This window comes from Pteropus alecto, unplaced genomic scaffold (assembly GCF_000325575.1).
Source record: "Pteropus alecto unplaced genomic scaffold, ASM32557v1 scaffold43, whole genome shotgun sequence".
Taxonomy (NCBI): domain Eukaryota; kingdom Metazoa; phylum Chordata; class Mammalia; order Chiroptera; family Pteropodidae; genus Pteropus; species Pteropus alecto.
This window is the reverse complement of record NW_006435764.1, coordinates 3,743,079-3,759,958: the sequence shown is the minus strand read 5'-3', so window position 1 is coordinate 3,759,958 and position 16,880 is coordinate 3,743,079. Positions and strand designations below refer to the sequence as shown.

Here is a 16,880-nt window from a genome sequence, read left to right as displayed (position 1 = left end):
CCTCAAGGCCCCGCCCGCCGCCCGCCCCTGGGCCAGGCCCCGCCTCCTCCCTGGAGCAACGCGATTCCCCTGATCCACTCGTCCTGCCCTCCAGGATGCCCTGCTGGGGCTCCTTCTGTCACACTGGGTAGGGTCTCTGTAAAACTGTTGCCTGGGGAGGAATCACCAGGTCCTCCCTCCTCGGCTTGGGATGCACAGAAGTTACGTTTTAGGCCCAATGGGAAGACCTTGCCGTTTGCTCCCATGCTGTCCTGCCAAGCAGTTCGGCTTGAAGGCAGGGACTGTAAGAGTCAATCTCGCCTTTTCTCATTTGGTTAAGAGTTTTACAGGACCGCAAGGCAAATCTAGTGGTCGGCTGGATTTCCATGGCTGACACCTTGGTAAACCCTTGTCCCTAAAGACAGTGCTGCCCCCCACCAAGCAGTCTGTGCGATAACCTTCCCCGGCTTGCTTCTAGCACCCCGTCGGACCAGGAGTTACAAAGAGATTTGCTTAGTCGTCTCAGGCCCACTGTGGCCAGCAGGCTCTTCCTTCAGACCTTGACTATGATACGTCTGTCTCTGCGCCCCTTCTGAGTTTTTCTTCTATAAGTGACGTGCTCAGTTGGTTCCTGCCACATATTGTCAGCACCGTGACTGCCACTGAGCTGTTCATGGGTCACTCTTACTGCCTCTCCCATAGCCACTGGGTCCTGTTCTTAGATAACTCAGATGCTGTCTGGTCACCGCCCACCATCCCCATTCATAACGACCGGCCATTTTGTGGAAGACGAGGGCCTGGGGGTGTCATTCCCTAAATGTTTCTATAAAGCCTCAGCTGTTAAAGCTTTCCAGCCAACAAACCTTTTGAGAATTTGATGGAGGCCATAGACCAAGGATTGGCAAACTGGCCAGGGAGCCAAATCCAGACCACCACTTATTTTCGTAAATAAAGTTTAGGACACAGCCAGGCCCGTTTGTTCCTGTATCGTCCGTGGCTGGTCTTTGTGCTAACAAGGCAGAGTGAGCGGTTACAGTAGAGACCTATGGCCCACGAAGCCTACACACCGACTGCCCGGCGCTTTGCAGGAGCACCGGCTCAGCCCTGCTATGCCCCTCTACCCCAGCACCGTGTTTTGGCCGCCAGCCCAGAGGATGGCAGGACCCCAATTGGGGTCTGTCCCCTCCCCCCTCCCACAGTAAACATTTCTCCAGAGCCACCCTTCATGCAGGCTCCGGGCTCCACCCTCTGTTTTAAAAGCTTCTCCTCCTGCTTGGTCACCGGCAAATAGTGCCACTTATTTCTAGGACAGGGTCCCCTCGTCTTCAGTTCTCAAAGCAGGGCATCGTGGGGAGCTTAGCTAGCAAGTATGCCTGATGGCTGAGCCCCTGGGCGGCTGCCTCCCTGGTGGGGCTGTAGCTCCTGATGATGTTTCAGTGGGGAGCAGGAAGGGAGGCGGGAGCAGGAAGGGAGGCGGCAGCAGCAGTCAGGAGCCAGCCTTTCTCTTCCTGCCACCCCAGAGGCCGTGAGCTGCGCCGGTCACTTGTGTGGGCCGCCATTGCCTGCAGTGGAGCGCTGCTGAGATATCGCCAGTCCCCTGCCCCACCCAGTCTAGGAACCTGATCCATACCTCCCAGGGGTCGTCGGGGTCTCTTTCCTGCCAGTCCTGACACCAGCATTGCAGAGGCCTTGGTCATCGAGGGGAGGGTGAAGAATGGATTTGCCATGACCGCTCCCCAGCCCGGTCGTGGAAAGGGGCCCCCCCATGTGTCCTCTCTGCATTTGAAACCCAGACCTTTGTGGTTGACCCGGGGGGTGTGGGGCAGGGAGCCGCGTCTCGCCCTCCGACCTCTCTGAGTGTGAGGCCTCCTCCTTGCAGCCATCTGCCTGCCCAGCCAGTTCCGGTGCGCCAGCGGCCAGTGCGTGCTCATCAAGCAGCAGTGCGACTCCTTCCCCGATTGTGTTGACGGCTCCGATGAGCTGATGTGTGGTGAGCTGGCTTGCTGCGGGGGCGGGGGTGGGGTCGGGGTCCTCCCTCCCATGCTGGAGTTCTGCCCCAGGAGTGTAGGGTCTCTAGGAAGGAAGCGTGCTGGGGGCCATGTTCAAGGAAGCTAGGAGGTCAAGACTACTTGGCCTTGGGGGAGGGCAGGAAAGACTTCCTGGAGGTGGAGGCAGCTGTGAGGCTAAGCGGGGAGGGCGAGACTGTGAGCCCTGAGTCATTTCAGCTGGGACAGAGGCACAGAGGCAGACTCCTTTGGGAGATGGCATGGGTGCGTGGGGCTGATTGTGCCTGGCCGGGCCTGAGTGCAAAGCAGCATGCCTCCGCCCAGGACCCCATTCAGTAACATCTGTCAGGCAGCAAGATGACCCCTGCCACGGGCGTGCCCAGGCCGAGTCCAGAGCCCGGACCCCAGCTCCCATCCTGTCTGAATCAAAGACAGCCTTTCGAGGCCTGGCGGCTTTGATAGTGGACCAAGTCCAAGGAGCACCCCCACCTGGCAGTCGCACACACAGGATGCCCAGAGGGACCCCCTTGGTGCATCTTTGTGATCCTGAGCCGGCTCCTGGCTTTGCAGACTGGGCTCAGCGCCCCCAGGTCCAGGCCCTGTCACACGCTGCCCCTCACAGTGCCTCCACTCAGGATTTCTGCGGGGCTTAGCAAGCCCTGCTAGCGAAGGCCCTGGGCCCCTCTGTGTGGGCAAAAGCCACCGCGAGGCAGACTGGGAGACCCCCGGCTCCGTCTGCCTGCCCCCCGCCTGCCGCTCCTCATAACCAGCTGCGGGGCCTCCTAGCCCTGCTCGTGACTCATGGAAGCCGCCGGTGTTCACACTTCCAGCCACCACTGAGAGCCCCCTGGGCCGAGGGGGAGGAGTGTGAGGCTGCTTTGGGGAAGGCACCCTTGAAGGGCTGTTGGGATGTAGGCAGAGCTTAGAGCCGCAGGAGGAGTGCGCCCTGGGCAGGCCGAGGGGGCAGTGGGTCAGAGGTCCTGAGGTTAGCGTGGCTGCCCAGCCCCAGCACCCCAGGGTCTCCCTTCTTCCCGGGCACAGCCAGCCCCTCCAGGGCCCACGGTACCTCCCCCACAGGAACCTGTCCCTTGGTGGTTAACGCAGACCACCTCTTCCTGTCTGTCCTCTGGCAGAAATCTCCAAGCCACCCTCCGACGACACCCCAGCCCACAGCAGCGCCATCGGGCCCGTCATCGGCATCATCCTCTCACTCTTCGTCATGGGTGGCGTCTACTTCGTGTGCCAGCGTGTGGTGTGTCAGCGCTACACAGGGGCCAGCGGGCCCTTCCCACATGAGTATGTCAGCGGGACCCCCCACGTGCCCCTCAATTTCATAGCCCCAGGTGCCTCGCAACATGGTCCCTTCACAGGTACGGAGCCTGAGATGTGCCAGGGCCCTGGGCGGAGGCGGGGGGTGGTCTGGGCAGGGTGTGGGGTGAGCGGGCGGGGAACGCTGCCACCACGGCCAGCGCTGTCACGAGGCAGACGCCGCTCATCCATCACTCTCGGGTGCCCACTGAACCTGTCTCTGGCGTCACAGTCCTCAGCACAGAGGCCTGCACAGCTGCGCCCATCCTTTGGCCTCAGAGGTGTGGGGACAGCTCTTCGGACTGGACCTTCAGTATTCTCTTGGGTCGTGTAGAGTCATCTGTGGAGGCAGGGGTGGGTGGGTGGCGGGGAGGGCAGCTGGGTGCTCTGTAGAACCAACGGCGTCCCTGGGTATATGTGACAAGCAGCTTTGTCCTGAGTGTAGTTCGAGTTTGGCTGTCCAGTTACACTTACCACGAGGTGTGGCCCACCAGGAGCATGAACCCGAGAGGCCACACGTGGAGATGGCAGGTCGCACCTCTAGGCCAAACCACACCAGTTCATGCCACGGTGTGCCCGAGAAGATGGGGTCAGTCAGTGCTCCCCATTTTACAGATAGGGTCACACTGGTGGTGAGCAGAGGGCCTGGGGGTTGGCGGGACGTATCTCAGACAGGGCTTACCCGCCTGAACCTGGGTCTCGTGGGTGGCTGGAGCCGGGAGGGCCCGCCGTGTCTGTGGGGCGGCCCAGCCCTGACCTGCCTTGTCCCCCTCCCCCGCCAGGCATCTCATGTGGCAAGTCCATGATGAGCTCCGTGAGCCTGATGGGTGGCCGGGGCGGGGTGCCTCTCTACGACCGGAACCATGTCACCGGGGCCTCGTCCAGCAGCTCATCCAGCACCAAGGCCACACTGTACCCGCCGGTGAGTGGGGGCGGGAGGAGGCCTGGCCGGCTGGCAGTCCCCACCCCCAGCAGCTGGCCAGGAGTACTTCTTATGACCTCGGGACGTTAGACTTGTTAGCTGTTTCACCTCGCTGAGTGGTGGGGCAGTAACTTCTTTTCTCCTCTGGACCCTGTTTGTCTCTTTAGTGATCCTGTTTTCAACTTAGAGCAGGCGCTCCTTGTTTATTACGCATAATCTGAAAAGGATAGAAGAATCTGGAGAGCGGAAGTCTCACTCCTCATCCCGCCTCCCAGGGTGGCCGTTAGGCATTTCGTGTCCGGGTGACGGCCTCTATGGGGCCACCCTGGACGAGGCGCTCAGATGTGCCTGTTGCGAGCTCCCCGTCAGCGTCCCCGCTGAGAACACCCTGTTTGCCCACCAAGGCCTTGCTGGTCCCCAGAAAATAGCTGGATTGTCTTCTGAAGGATAGGGACTCTCAGCGTGGCTTTTGTGGCTGCTCCATAGAACTTCCTGCAGCCCAAGCGGGGTGAGGGGCTGGCCCTGGCCAAGCCACACGCTGCAGCGAAGTGATTGTATGGAGGGTGAAGCCTTGAAGCCCCCGGCATCTGAGCCCCCTACAGGATCCCGCCTGGGGACCCCCAGTCTTCAGGCACACAGCCCCAGGCTAACCGGGCTGAGCTTGATGCATGGAGATGAACCTGTGTATCTGTAAACACTGGGGCCTGACTTTACGTGGTTCTGTGCATTTTAAGTTTTGAAATCCTGATGTCCTGCGACCGTGTCCTCTCCTAAGGGGAGGGCGGCCCTTTGTGCTTTCTCTGCGGTCTCCAGGGCTGGGCCCTCCTGCCTTCTGGGTGTCTCCCAGGTCCGGGCTGTTGCCCTTCCTCATTGCAGCTGACCCTTGCCCTGGGAGGGAAGGGGCAGCAGAGGTCATTACCTTGGGTCCACAGGACAGGAACTGAGTCTGGGACGCTCTGGCCCGACTGTGTTTGGGGACGGAGGAAGTGATGGGCCATAGCCTGGAGCTTAGAGTACTCACCAGTACCCCTCCCATCCTCCCTGCTCTCTGACTCCCCATGCGCCCCACATAACCGGCCCAAAGTACCGGGAACCCGTGTAAGACCGAGCTGGCCCCGGAAACAGCCCCCTGAGCCCCCCATGCTGACACCAGTAGGCTCAGGAAACTGGCTTCTCTGTCCCCTGCCTCTGCGGGAAGCTGGGGGTTCTTATTAGGCAGCAAGCAAGAACTCTGACCCGCCCACCGTTTTGTTATGTAACCCATATACCGCGCAGTTCACCCACTTAAACTGTACGAGTCAGCGGGTTTCGGCATGCCCACCGGTGTATGCAACCATTGCCATCGTTAATTTTAGGACAATTTCATCACTGTACGAAGAAACCCTGCCCAGAGCTGGCTATTTTTAAGTTAACAACATGATTTTGCATCAGTAACGTATGTTCACGGTACAGAATTCAAAAGGCACAGCACACATCTGCGTAATCTGTACCTAAGCAAGTAGACGAGAGTGTGGGCTTCATTTTTCCGGCAAAGAGTAATTTTTTTTTACTTTTCATTTTGAGATCCTTGTCGCCATACGTTCGGTTGTAAGACCCTTCACCGGTTTTCCCCGGTGGAAGCGTCTTGAGTAATTGTCATGGTCTTGTGCATTCATGATGCTCTCACAAAAATGTCACAGACTGGGCGGCTTAAAAAACAAACTGCTTTTCACAGTTCTGGAGGCTGAGAAGTCCAAGATCAAGGCGCTGGCGGATTTGGTGTCTGGCGGGGGTCAAGTTCTGGATCCTCACGTGTCAGAAGGGCCACGGAGCTCCCTGGGGTCTCTGCATATAAGCACACCGGTCCTTGTCATGAGGGCCCCACCCTCGTGACCTAGTTACCCCCAAAGGCGCCACATCCCAATAACATCATTTTGGGGGGTAGGTTTCAACATGTGAGTTTTGGGGGTCACATTCAACTTAGTACAATATCATAACCAGGACATCCATATGCTATCCTTTGACCTCATTCAGATTTTACGAGGTTTATACAGGTACTTCGTGTTCAAAGACTTTATATTTTTAGAGCCATTTTAGGTTCACAGCCAAATTGAGAGGAGGGTCCAGGACTCTCCCATTCTCTCCGCCCCACACGTGCACAGCCTCCCCCACCGTCACCATCGCCACCAGATGGTCCGTTTGTTACCGTCGGCGCACCTGCACGGACACGTCGTCACCCAGAGTTCACAGATGACAGTAAGGTTCGCCCTTGGTGGTGTGCGTTCTGGGGGTTTGGACGTATACGACACGCAGCCACTGTCATAGTCTCATACAGAGCAGTGTCATGTGCACTTATAAAACCCAGACGATGGCATCCGAATAGTGAGCTCCTCTCTCAGCCCTGCCTTTTGCTACCGACGAGAAGTAAAGCGGCATTTGCTGACCGCCCGGCTGACGAGTGACCTCTCCCTGCGCTGCATTAACCCAGCTCCAGCAGGAGGCGCTGTCATCATCCCATTTTGCAAACAAGGCCGAGAACTGAGTGACAACTACTAGCCTCCGTCATTCCGTGCCAGCTGGGCGTCAGGTGGCTCCCAGCGCTGCACAGGACTCCCGCACCCCGTTATTTGCCTCCCCGGGGTGGGGAGAGACAGCAGGAAGAATGCCCTGGCTGCAAAGGTTGAGGGTTGGTCATCTTGACCCCTCTTTCCGAGTGGCCCTTCTTAGGGACAGTCCCATCTTCCCGTCAGCAGAGGGCAGTGCCGGCAAGGTGGTCCCTCTGAAACACACTCTCCAGAGGTCTAATTTAGGGTACACGTGGGGCGGTGGTGTAATCTTAATTCACATTTCTCTCACTACAAATCACATCGAACATTTCTGTGTGTTTAATTTCCTTTGTAGTTTAATTCCCTTTCTCAGAAGAGTCTCTATTGGGTTGTTAGCATTTTTCTTATGCGTTTAGAATATCTCTTTATATATAGATATAGATATATTAAGAAAATTAGTCCGCTCCCTGAGACACATGTTGAAAACATTTATCCTAGATTTTTGTCTTCTGATTCGGGTTACGATGTGTTTGCCCTTTATACAATGAAATGATCAATATTTTATAGGCATCTCGAGGGTTTTTGGTCATGCTCGGAAACAAAGACTTTTCCTTCTCTGGTCATGAAAAAAACAATTTCTTTCCTTGTTCTCTTTCTTAGTGTTCTCAGGGTTTCATGTTTTATATTTAAACCTTTGATTCTCGTGGAATGTAATCAGATGTACTGAGTGAGGTAGGCGGCATCCGACTTTGCTTCTGTGCTGATGGCTGCCAGGTGGCCTTTGGTAGTTAAGGTCCACAGGGTGATCTGAACAGAGAAGGTTCCATACACAGAATTATTAGCAGTGATTGGGATTCCAGAGAATTGGCCACTGGGAGGTAAAGTGAGCTCTTTAGAACCCAGCAAAAGCAGACCAACCGAACGAGAACGCCCAAGAGCCCCTAGAGCCGAGGTCCCGACTCACAGAGGGTATAGCCTCCGCTCACCAGTCGGCTGAGAAGTTACTGAGGTGCTACACCTGTGGAACTTTCTAGAGATCCGCCCACTGTGGTAGTGAGAAGGACTTCTCCACAACTCCTTAGCCTTAACCTCCCAACGCCCTGGGGGAAGTAGCAGTGACAGCCTGCAGAGGGAGGGGTTGGGGCCCAAAGCTCACCTTGGAGGAGGAAGTGAAGAGAAACCAGGTCCTGTCAAGTTCATGGGCAGATGCCCAAACAGGATCCCACAGGCGGCTGCTGGAGGCCCTTCCTGCTGGGCAACCCTGCCTGGCTGCTGTTGTCCTCCAGACGCGCCCTGCCCCCCAGTGTTGTGGTCAGACTTTGAGGTCAGATCCTGAGGAATCCCCAGAGTGGCTATCCGGGCTGAAGAGGCCCCTCCCCAGAATAAGGAGCACTGGCCCATGCCACTTCCTAAAGGGCAGGAGAAGGGCCCAGGCACTTCCCGTCGGTGGCTCCCCGAGTGTCGGGACATCCTCAGGAAGCAAGTCTTCTTAGCCCCATTTTAGAGATGAGGAAGTGGAGGCCCAGGCAGGTGAAGCATCTCGCCAGGGAGCTGCAGCCAGCCACAGCTGATGGAACAGGACTCACACACACGTCTTGGGGTGTGCAGAGACAGCCCTGTGCCCATTCAGCCGTGGGAGCTCTGGAAGCAGGATCTGGCTGTGTCCCCTCCAGGGATGGCTCGGCAGAGAGAGCCATGTGATAGGTGGTGTTTGTTGGGGAAGTTACGGACCTGGGTCCCTCTGTCCCTTTGCGGTGTGGGGTGTGTGCTGCCTGCCTCAGGAGGGTGTACCTACATGGTAGAGCTGACCATTTATCATCATGGTTTGGGGACAGTGTCGTCCCTTCAGAAAGGGGCACCCTTTCCTGACTTGCTCGGAGGTGCCGTGAGGGCTGGCAGGGGGCCGTGGCCCCTCCGTCCGTGCAGCCAGCCCTGTGCATGGTGAAGGTTTGAGCCCGGATGCGTTAGGATGAGGGATGTTTATAGGAAGAAATTTGACTTTGCGCCACGTGGGAAGAGGTAGAGAGTAGAAGTTCGAAGGGGAGTTGGCGGAAGTCCCAGAGGAGCGTTGTGGGGCGCTCGCCGGTGCCGGTGGACACACGGGCCTGTGGGGACCTTGTGATGCTGGGATCCAGGGACCTTTCTGAAGTTCTGCCTCTGAGCTCAGGGTGACCAAGTGCCGGGCCTGGGTCACTGCTGGTCAGCCCGTCAGCCCTGCTCCCGTGCCCGTCAGGATGTGACAGCTGCTGCTCCCTCTGCAGATAAGGGAGCCCTGGGAAGCGTGGCCTGCTGAGCCCAGCCACCTGGTGCAGCCTGCAGCCCCTGCTGTGGGAGGAAACTGGGGAGCGGGCAGGCGGCAGGACCACGAAGCCGCTCAGGCCATCATGACCCTGGCTTGTCTCCTCAGATCCTGAACCCCCCACCGTCCCCTGCCACGGACCCCTCCCTGTACAACGTGGACACGTTCTACTCTTCAAGCGTTCCCGCCCCCGCCAGGCCGTACAGGTACGAAGCCCCCGCCCCGCCCAACATGCGTGGCCTCTGAGCCTCCAGATGAGCCTATGGCAGGGAGGGGCCTTGTCCCATTTCCTGGGACAGAAAGCCCGGGAGGGGTCCAGGGCGCTGGTGGACGCTCGTGGGGGCCCAGCCCTGCCTCCGCTGGCCCTCGGACCACACCAGGCCGCCTTTCTGCACCAGCGAACCGGGCCTGCGTGTCGAGGCCGGAAACCCACCACGTCCCCCTTTCTGAGCGGGCTCTTAAGCCAGGACAGGCAGACGGGGCCCACGGATGCTACCAGGGGTTCCCACGTTGGCATGGCTGGGCGCCACCGCCCGGGGAGACCTGGACCAAGGCCCAGGCTGCAGGGTCTGACTGAGTCCAGCCGTGGGACCCTGGCAGTGCCACCTTGGTCCCCACAGGGACATCTAATTCCCCTCGAGTGCTGATGCCGCGCCTGCCTCTCGGGCCCCTGGTGGGGCGGTCCTTTCTGCAAGGGCCCGAGGAGCCCACGGGCCTGCTCAGCAGCTGTTCCATCATCCCCAAGGTGTTCATGTGGGGGTCGCAGGCCCCACCCACGAGTGTGGGGAGGGGGCGCCTGCAAATGCTGAGGAAGAGAGAGATCTAGGAGCCTGGCCAGAGCCTAGGGCTTGGGGGACTGGACTTCCTGACCTTCAACTCGGTAGTCTTAGCCAGCAGGGCCCACCCCCCAGGTACACTGAGCCCTCACCCCACGTCAGCTCCCTGACGAGGCCGGTGGGGGTGGGCCCCCCGCCTGGAGAGATCAGGGCTGACACATCCCTGCACTGCCCAGGTGGAGGCAGAGGCTTGGAGTGGTTGAGGGCGTCATCCTCCGGGGTCCCTGGCACCTTGGCGACGCTGAGTGAGGTGCTGCCCGCCATCTGGTGGCTGTTGCGGGGACTCGAGGCCCTGGCCGGGGAGCCAGGCAGCCTCTGGAGGGGCACACCTCTCCAGGTCCCGCGGTGGCGCCCCAGTGCCTCAGGGTCACGGTTTGTCCCCATCAGCTGCCACCGCCAGAGCTGTCACATCCACAGCAGCCAGGCCAGGCCCCTCAGTCTCTGGAACACCCCATGCCTTTTACGTTCTGTCCTGATTTTGGTGCCTTCTCCGATACCTCTTCTGTCCCCACTGTCTGTCACGGTCCCTTCCTGCTCTTGGGGCCCCATGAGGCGGGTCTTCCTGCTGCAGTTTCTCAGCATCCGGCGCCCCTTGCTGGCCCTCGGGTGCTGGCTCCAACTTCCTGCCCACTGTGGCCTGGGCCTGGCCACACCATGATCCCAAGCCCAGACTCAGGCCATGCCATGGCCCGACACAGGATTTCAGGGTGCAGGAGGCATCCGAGAGGCGATGTCATCACGGGGGACAGCGGGGTGATGTTTTTGGGGTCAGGTTGTTTTAACTCAAGATGGACCATTCCAGGCCGATGGGTGTCCAGTGTGGACAGTAATGCCGTAAGGGGGACAGTGTCAAGCACAGTTCCGGTGTCAGGCCGTTCCCTGCATTTGCCATGCGGACTTTCGCTCAGTCAGCACCAGCCCCCTTTGAAATGCATGCTGCTTCGCCCTCCTCACTTCATGGGGAGAAGCTGAAGCTCAGAGAGCTTAAGCCAGTTGCCCAAGGTCAGCCAGGCTGACTGGAACCCTCATTCTCCCTGCAGGCGACCTTGGCCTGGGGCTGTGGTGCTTGCCAGCCCTGCAGGGGAGGCGGAGGCCTGCTTACTTAGGGGTGGGGGTGTCGAGGCTCAGAGAAGCTACAGAGCCTGGGGCCCCTGTGGCCATCTGGTGGATACGCATGGGGCCTCCCGGAATTGGGTCCTACTCCCCTTTCTTTGCCCCCTTCAGGCCTTACATCATCCGTGGTATGGCACCCCCGACCACACCTTGCAGCACAGACGTGTGCGACAGTGACTACAGTGCCAGCCGCTGGAAGGCCAGCAAGTACTACCTGGACTTGAACTCAGACTCAGACCCCTACCCGCCCCCGCCCACACCCCACAGCCAGTACTTGTCTGCGGAGGACAGCTGCCCGCCCTCGCCCGCCACCGAGAGGAGCTACTTCCACCTCTTCCCACCCCCGCCGTCCCCCTGCACAGACTCGTCCTGACCTAGGCCGGGCCACCCTGGCCTCTCTGCGCCCCTGTAAATAGTTTTAAATATGAACAAAGAAAAAATATATTTTATGATTTAAAAAAATAAATATAGTTGGGATTTTAAAAACATGGGAAATGTGAACAGTGAAGGGCGGGCAGGGCTGGGGAATCTTTGTACAGCGGAGAAAATATTTATAAACTTAATTTTTTTTTTAAAACATCACTGCTATTCTTTTTTTTTAAAAACATCACTGCCATGTGTGCGTTGGAGCTGAGTATCCCCACGGGGCGAACGCTGATCTCTGGCCCTCCCCTGGACAGCGGCCGGGGTTGTGAGCTCATCCTCCTGGGCGCGGGCATCTCTGTCAGGCTCCCACGGGGAGGGCAGAGGCCGCTGGGTGGACGCTGGCAGGCCGGGCAGCATCCTGGGTGCCTGACTCTGTGCGGCCACAGAGGGCCCCGCGCTGGATTTCATTCTCTGCTGTTGCCATCCTGAAATTCTAAATAATTTTTGAGAAAGAGGGCCTGTGTCTTCATTTCGCGGTAGGCTCTGCATCATATACCTGGGCTTTGGGCCGTTCCCTGGTCTGACCTCTGTGTGTGCCAACCCAGACTGCCGTGCCCGTCGAGAGTGCTGGGAGCTGGGGACCTCTTATGGCCCTGCCATCTGTGTGGACACAGTGGATAGGGCTGCCAGGCCACGCTCAGTCTGGGTGGGGAGGGAGCCCCCATTCCTCCCGGGCCCCTCCATGTCTGTTTCTGCACATAGGCCCTGTAGAGCCCACTCCTCACAGAGGCGGTCAGTAAACACTGCCCGACCTGCTGTGTGCCCACGGGGTTGGTATTGGGAGAGACAAATGAGACCTGCTCTCTGCCCCTGGTCTCCTCCCCGGTCCGTGGAGAAGTTAGCAGGTAATGGTGTGTCCTGACGAAGCTGGGCTGTTCTGGTGCCGGGCAGGGGTGATATTCAGGAGGGAGGAAGCCAGGAAGGGCCTGACTCTAACAGGGACGGTGGAGGGAGGTCCCAGAACCATCACGAGTAGTGCTGGCCACACGCTCCACTTGGGAAAGCACGGAGATCTAGAAGGGTCTCTGAATGTGACCTGGGGACTGAACCACTGACCTACCCCCAGGGCCTGGATAACGGGTAAGAGCTGAGAGAGGAGTCGACCAACTGCTGGACAGCTTCCGGGTGGGGGACCCCAGAACACACCGGACCATGCAGCGCTGGTGCTAAGGAGGTCGGAAGGTGGTGGCCTTTAGGATTCCAAGACTGCTTGGCCAAGGGACATGGCTAGGGACATCAGGGCACAAGCCTGCTGGCCCTGGTACCTTTGGGGGTCGCTTCCCCTAATTGCTAATGCTGCTGCCACTGGGACCAAGAGCAGGAGCTGGGGACAGGGTGACCTACCATCAGTGCAAAGAAACCTGAGCATGGGAAGAAAGTGCTGAGTGCCAACCCAGGGCTGCCTAGGCTATCTGGTGGGGACCTGTGCCCGAGGCTCCTTTGCAGACGAGGCATCGGACCTGCATCTGGAAAGGCCAGCTTCATCTCTGAGCCACATCATCCAGCTGGCACCGTCTGTTAAGGAAGGTGCCGTCACCCACCCCCCAGACTGTCAGAAGGCTCCAGCAGATAATGCCCATGAAGAAGCCTCACCCAGTCACCTGGCAAGGAGCAGGTCCTTGGTAAATGGGTGCTGGGACCTGTTAAAACCCAGAGGTGACGTACTTGCCCAAGGTCGCACTGCCAAGGACCAGCAGAGCTGGACGTAGATGATGAGTTCCCAGCCCAAGGTGGGGTCCTCTGCCCTGCAGGGCTTGCCTGTTGGGGGGGCTTCCCAAACACTCAGGATTCCTGTTCTTCCAGGTTGGACAACGCACCCTGAGATGCTCATTAAAGCGCCAGTGTCAACCTGGGCAGCCAAGCGGGGAGCAGAGGGCACTTCTGCTCAGAAGCAGTGGCTGCATTGTGGGGGCCCTCAGGAGACCCCTGCCCACTCCTGCCCTTCAGTCATGCATCAGGGCCCCCCTGGAGCACTCCTGCTTCATTCTGCCTAGCCAGCCATCATGAGTCAGGCAAGGGACAAGGAAGCAGTGGCCTTGGCTGCTGCCCCCTGGCAGCCTGCATGGGCTGGGGGAGGGTTGAGTCACTCTCTGCAGCCCTCCCCCTCTCCCTCCCCAGCACCCTGGAGTGCCCCCTGAGAGAGACATTGCATGGCTAGGGGTGCTAACTGGTGGCCAGAGGCCACTCCACTAGACACTTTCCTGCCATGCCGTCAGTTAGGGGAAGAGGGGCCAACCTGCTGGCCTCCTACTGTGTGCCAAATAAATCTGCCAGCTTTCAGTAAGCACTCACTGCGTGCAGAGCCCTGCACTTAAGTCACATGCTGGGGACCCAGAGATTAGTCAAACGTGCCCCCTTGAAGGCACTGCAAACCCAATGATGAAGACAGTTTCCAGAGCCGGGGGTGGGGAGCAGCAGTGTCGAATATCTGGGGACCAGGGAGGGAGGGTATCGCACTGGGATGGGAGGGCTTCCTGGAGGGCACAATGTCCACACCGTGTCTGAAAGGAAGGTGTAGAGTTAACCCGGCTCATATCATTTAACCTTCATGACAGCTCAGCTGGGTAGATGGTGTCCTCAATGGCAGCTGAGAAACCAAGGCTCGGAGAAAAAGAAAGAAAGCGAGAATCTTTGTCATTCATTTGTCCGATCGTCCCTTTGTGCAATAAACATTACTAACTGGCTGCTGGGTGCTACTTGACGTGGGCAAAAGGGCTTTTACCTTCCCTCCAAACCCAGTCACCGCCGTGACACCCACGACTCCCATCTCTGTCACCCCCTACTGAGCCCTGCAGCGTCTCCCTCCTCGGCCCTGTTAGGAGAGCCATTTCGCAGCTCAACCCTCCTCCAAGCCCCACCCAGGACGGGTGTGGGCACTCCTCCCGCCCGGGGCCAGCAGCCCCCCGGGTCTGCAGCTGCCCGGGGAAGTTGAATAAATCCTGTGTGGCCAGGTCTCAGGCTTGTCCGCTGCCAGGCAGGACGATGGGGGTCCAGGATGTGGGTGAAGAGGAAGGTTCTGACCTGGAGACACCTGTGTGGTTGGGAAGTTGGGTGGCGCTGACATCCCACTTGACCCATGGTGGGTACCTTCTCGAGAGCCACTCAGCTGGCTCTTCATAGCATTGGGACCCCCTTGTTGGACCACACCGTCAGATCGCCAGGCTGGGGCCTGCTAAGGAACCCCCATGCTGGCTCCCCCTCGAGGTCCCCGATTCCCACGCCTCCACCTCTCTCCACCCAAATAGCCTCTTTCCTCCATTAGCTCCATGGCAGCCCTCATTGTTAGCAACTCTAGCGCTTCCCCTTTCTACCGACACTTGGGCCACCAACAGTCCTTTGGTGGGAAGAGGACTCCCCTTCTCCCGCCTGAGACTGAATCTTCACGCAGGGAAGAAAAGGAAAGAAACAGAAGAGGTCAATTTCCAGGTTAAAATTTCCAGTTGGCCCTTCACCTGCCACTGGAACTCCTATCTGGCCCCTCCTCTCCAACCTCAACTGGTCCTGACTTGACCCAGCACCAGCCCCGGCTCTTCCAGAGCATGGCCTTCCCCAGGGGGGCCCCCTCTCTTGCCCTTCCATCAGGACTAGCCCTGGGGACAACAAAAGGAAAGCCGATGAGATATCTTTGTCCTCAAGTCGAGCTTATTCCATTGAGAGCCTTTTTCTCTATCCTGAGCTAGTCTTTCCTGTCTGAGTGGATGTGTGTGTTCAAACGTCCTTCCTTTTATGAAATGACAGTAATAATAAATAGTGTTTTTTAAAATCATGACTCTTAGAATTAAATTTTGGCAGTTCTGTGTCTGTTCCCAAAGTTAAGGCGTAATAACAGCTGGGTGATGGGCATATGGGCGTTCATGATATGTTTCTTTCTACTGTTGAATATGTGTGACATTATTCATGTAAATTTTTTAAGTCTAGATGGGTTGCAAATTTAAACATTTAATAAATCACAAAAGGATTAGGGAGAAAAAGGGGGAGGTGGTGATCTGTAAAATCTAGAAATTCTACAATGGTGAGGCTAATGCAAAGCTTCACAGTCCCCCTCCTTAAAGCCTGTCAGTGGTTCCCCATGTCCCTCAGGCGATGGGCAGAGGTCAGATGCCTCCTCCTCCAGGAAGTTCTCCTGACTTCAACCCTTCAGGTTAGGTTAGGAGTACATCATAATCGGAGACTTGCATTGGGCGAGGTATGGCATTATTTCACTTAATTATAGTGCACATGGCTCTATGACCCACCTCTGAGTCTGGGATGGAGGAGCCTGAAGCAGGTACTGGCAAGTCCTTTGATGATGAATGAGTAAAGAGATCCTTGGGTGGCTGGGCCCTCCCCAGGCGCCCTTTTGGGCGGGTCCCAGCCCTCGCTGCTCCCTCCTGCCCACGCCCAGCCTCCCTCCCAGGCACCACCCCCTGTCCCCGAGTTCCCTGCAGTCCCTCCCTTACTCCCAGGCCCAGCTCCTGGCCTGCCCCTCGCCCTTTCCCTCGCCCTACCCTTTCCCGCTCTTGCAACAAAGCCAAAGCGTCCTTTCTAAAGTAGGCCCTGAACACGCCCTTTGCCACCCAGAAGCGCGTCCTGGCTCTCGCTCTCTGAGCATAAACCCTAAGATCCTTCGCTTGTCCTCAAGGCCTGCACCACCAAGTCACCTCTGCCACCTCCTCTCCCTGCCAAGCCCCTCTCCCACCACGACCCAGTCACATCGGCCTCCCCGGCGCTCCACAGCACCACCTTGGTGCCCCTGGTCCCTCTCCCTGCTGTCTGGACCCATGAGCCCGCGGCTCTGTCCTCCCCGTCCGTCCGTGGGTGGAAATGCCACCTGCTCAGGAAGGGTCCTCACCACTCTGCGGCCGGTTTTCCCCACTACCTGGCGTCGCCCAGGTGGTGTCAGACGTCCCCCATAGAGCGCGAGCCTCGCACCCCCGCGAGCTAGGCACACACTGGGCGCTGACGAGAGGGTTGCCGGCGAGCGCACAGCACCCCGCTTCGGCAGCCGCAGCCGCAGCCGCAGCCGCAGTCCCCCGCACCGCGCGCATGCGCCTGGCCGCGCGCCCGTGCCCCCGCTGAGCTCGGGCTCGGCTTCACGGGGCACTGAGCTTGCCCCCCGCCCTTCTCGGCCCTGCCGCCAACTGCCGCCGTCGTGCCGACTTTCACGTGACTCTGGCTTCGCGTGCATTTAGGAACGAAGCAGGTTCTTAGGAAGTGCGCGAGGTGGGCACAAAGCGGTCTACTCGGTGGCCCAACCTGGCCCTCGCGTGCCCCCCGCCCGGGAGGGGAAGGGAGCATGATGGGCATTTCGGAAGAAACTCGTGTGTAAATCCTTCCGTAAAACAAAAGGAACAGACTGTCCTCTCACAAAGGTGTAGGGGACAACGGGAGGAACCTGGTCCCTCACCTTGACCCAAGTCCTGATACAGATACCTTTCTGGTAAAGTGAGAGGGAAAGACAAACCCTTCCTTTATAAAATTCAGCCT

The 16,880-nt window shown here is 58.4% G+C and overlaps 1 protein-coding gene across 1 annotated transcript in view; it reads left to right on the top strand.

Annotated features, from left to right (window-relative positions):
- LRP5 (LDL receptor related protein 5) overlaps nucleotides 1-11,567 on the top strand; it is a 72,691-nt gene extending 61,124 nt beyond the window's left edge. The window contains exons 18-22 of the mRNA XM_015588817.2: nucleotides 1,859-1,969; nucleotides 3,119-3,355; nucleotides 4,076-4,215; nucleotides 9,148-9,245; nucleotides 11,100-11,567. Coding sequence (XP_015444303.2) covers nucleotides 1,859-1,969; nucleotides 3,119-3,355; nucleotides 4,076-4,215; nucleotides 9,148-9,245; nucleotides 11,100-11,361 — 848 coding nt within the window. The 3' untranslated portion in view covers nucleotides 11,362-11,567. The remainder of the gene's footprint in view (nucleotides 1-1,858; nucleotides 1,970-3,118; nucleotides 3,356-4,075; nucleotides 4,216-9,147; nucleotides 9,246-11,099) is intronic.
- The last annotated feature ends 5,313 nt before the right edge of the window (nucleotides 11,568-16,880 follow it).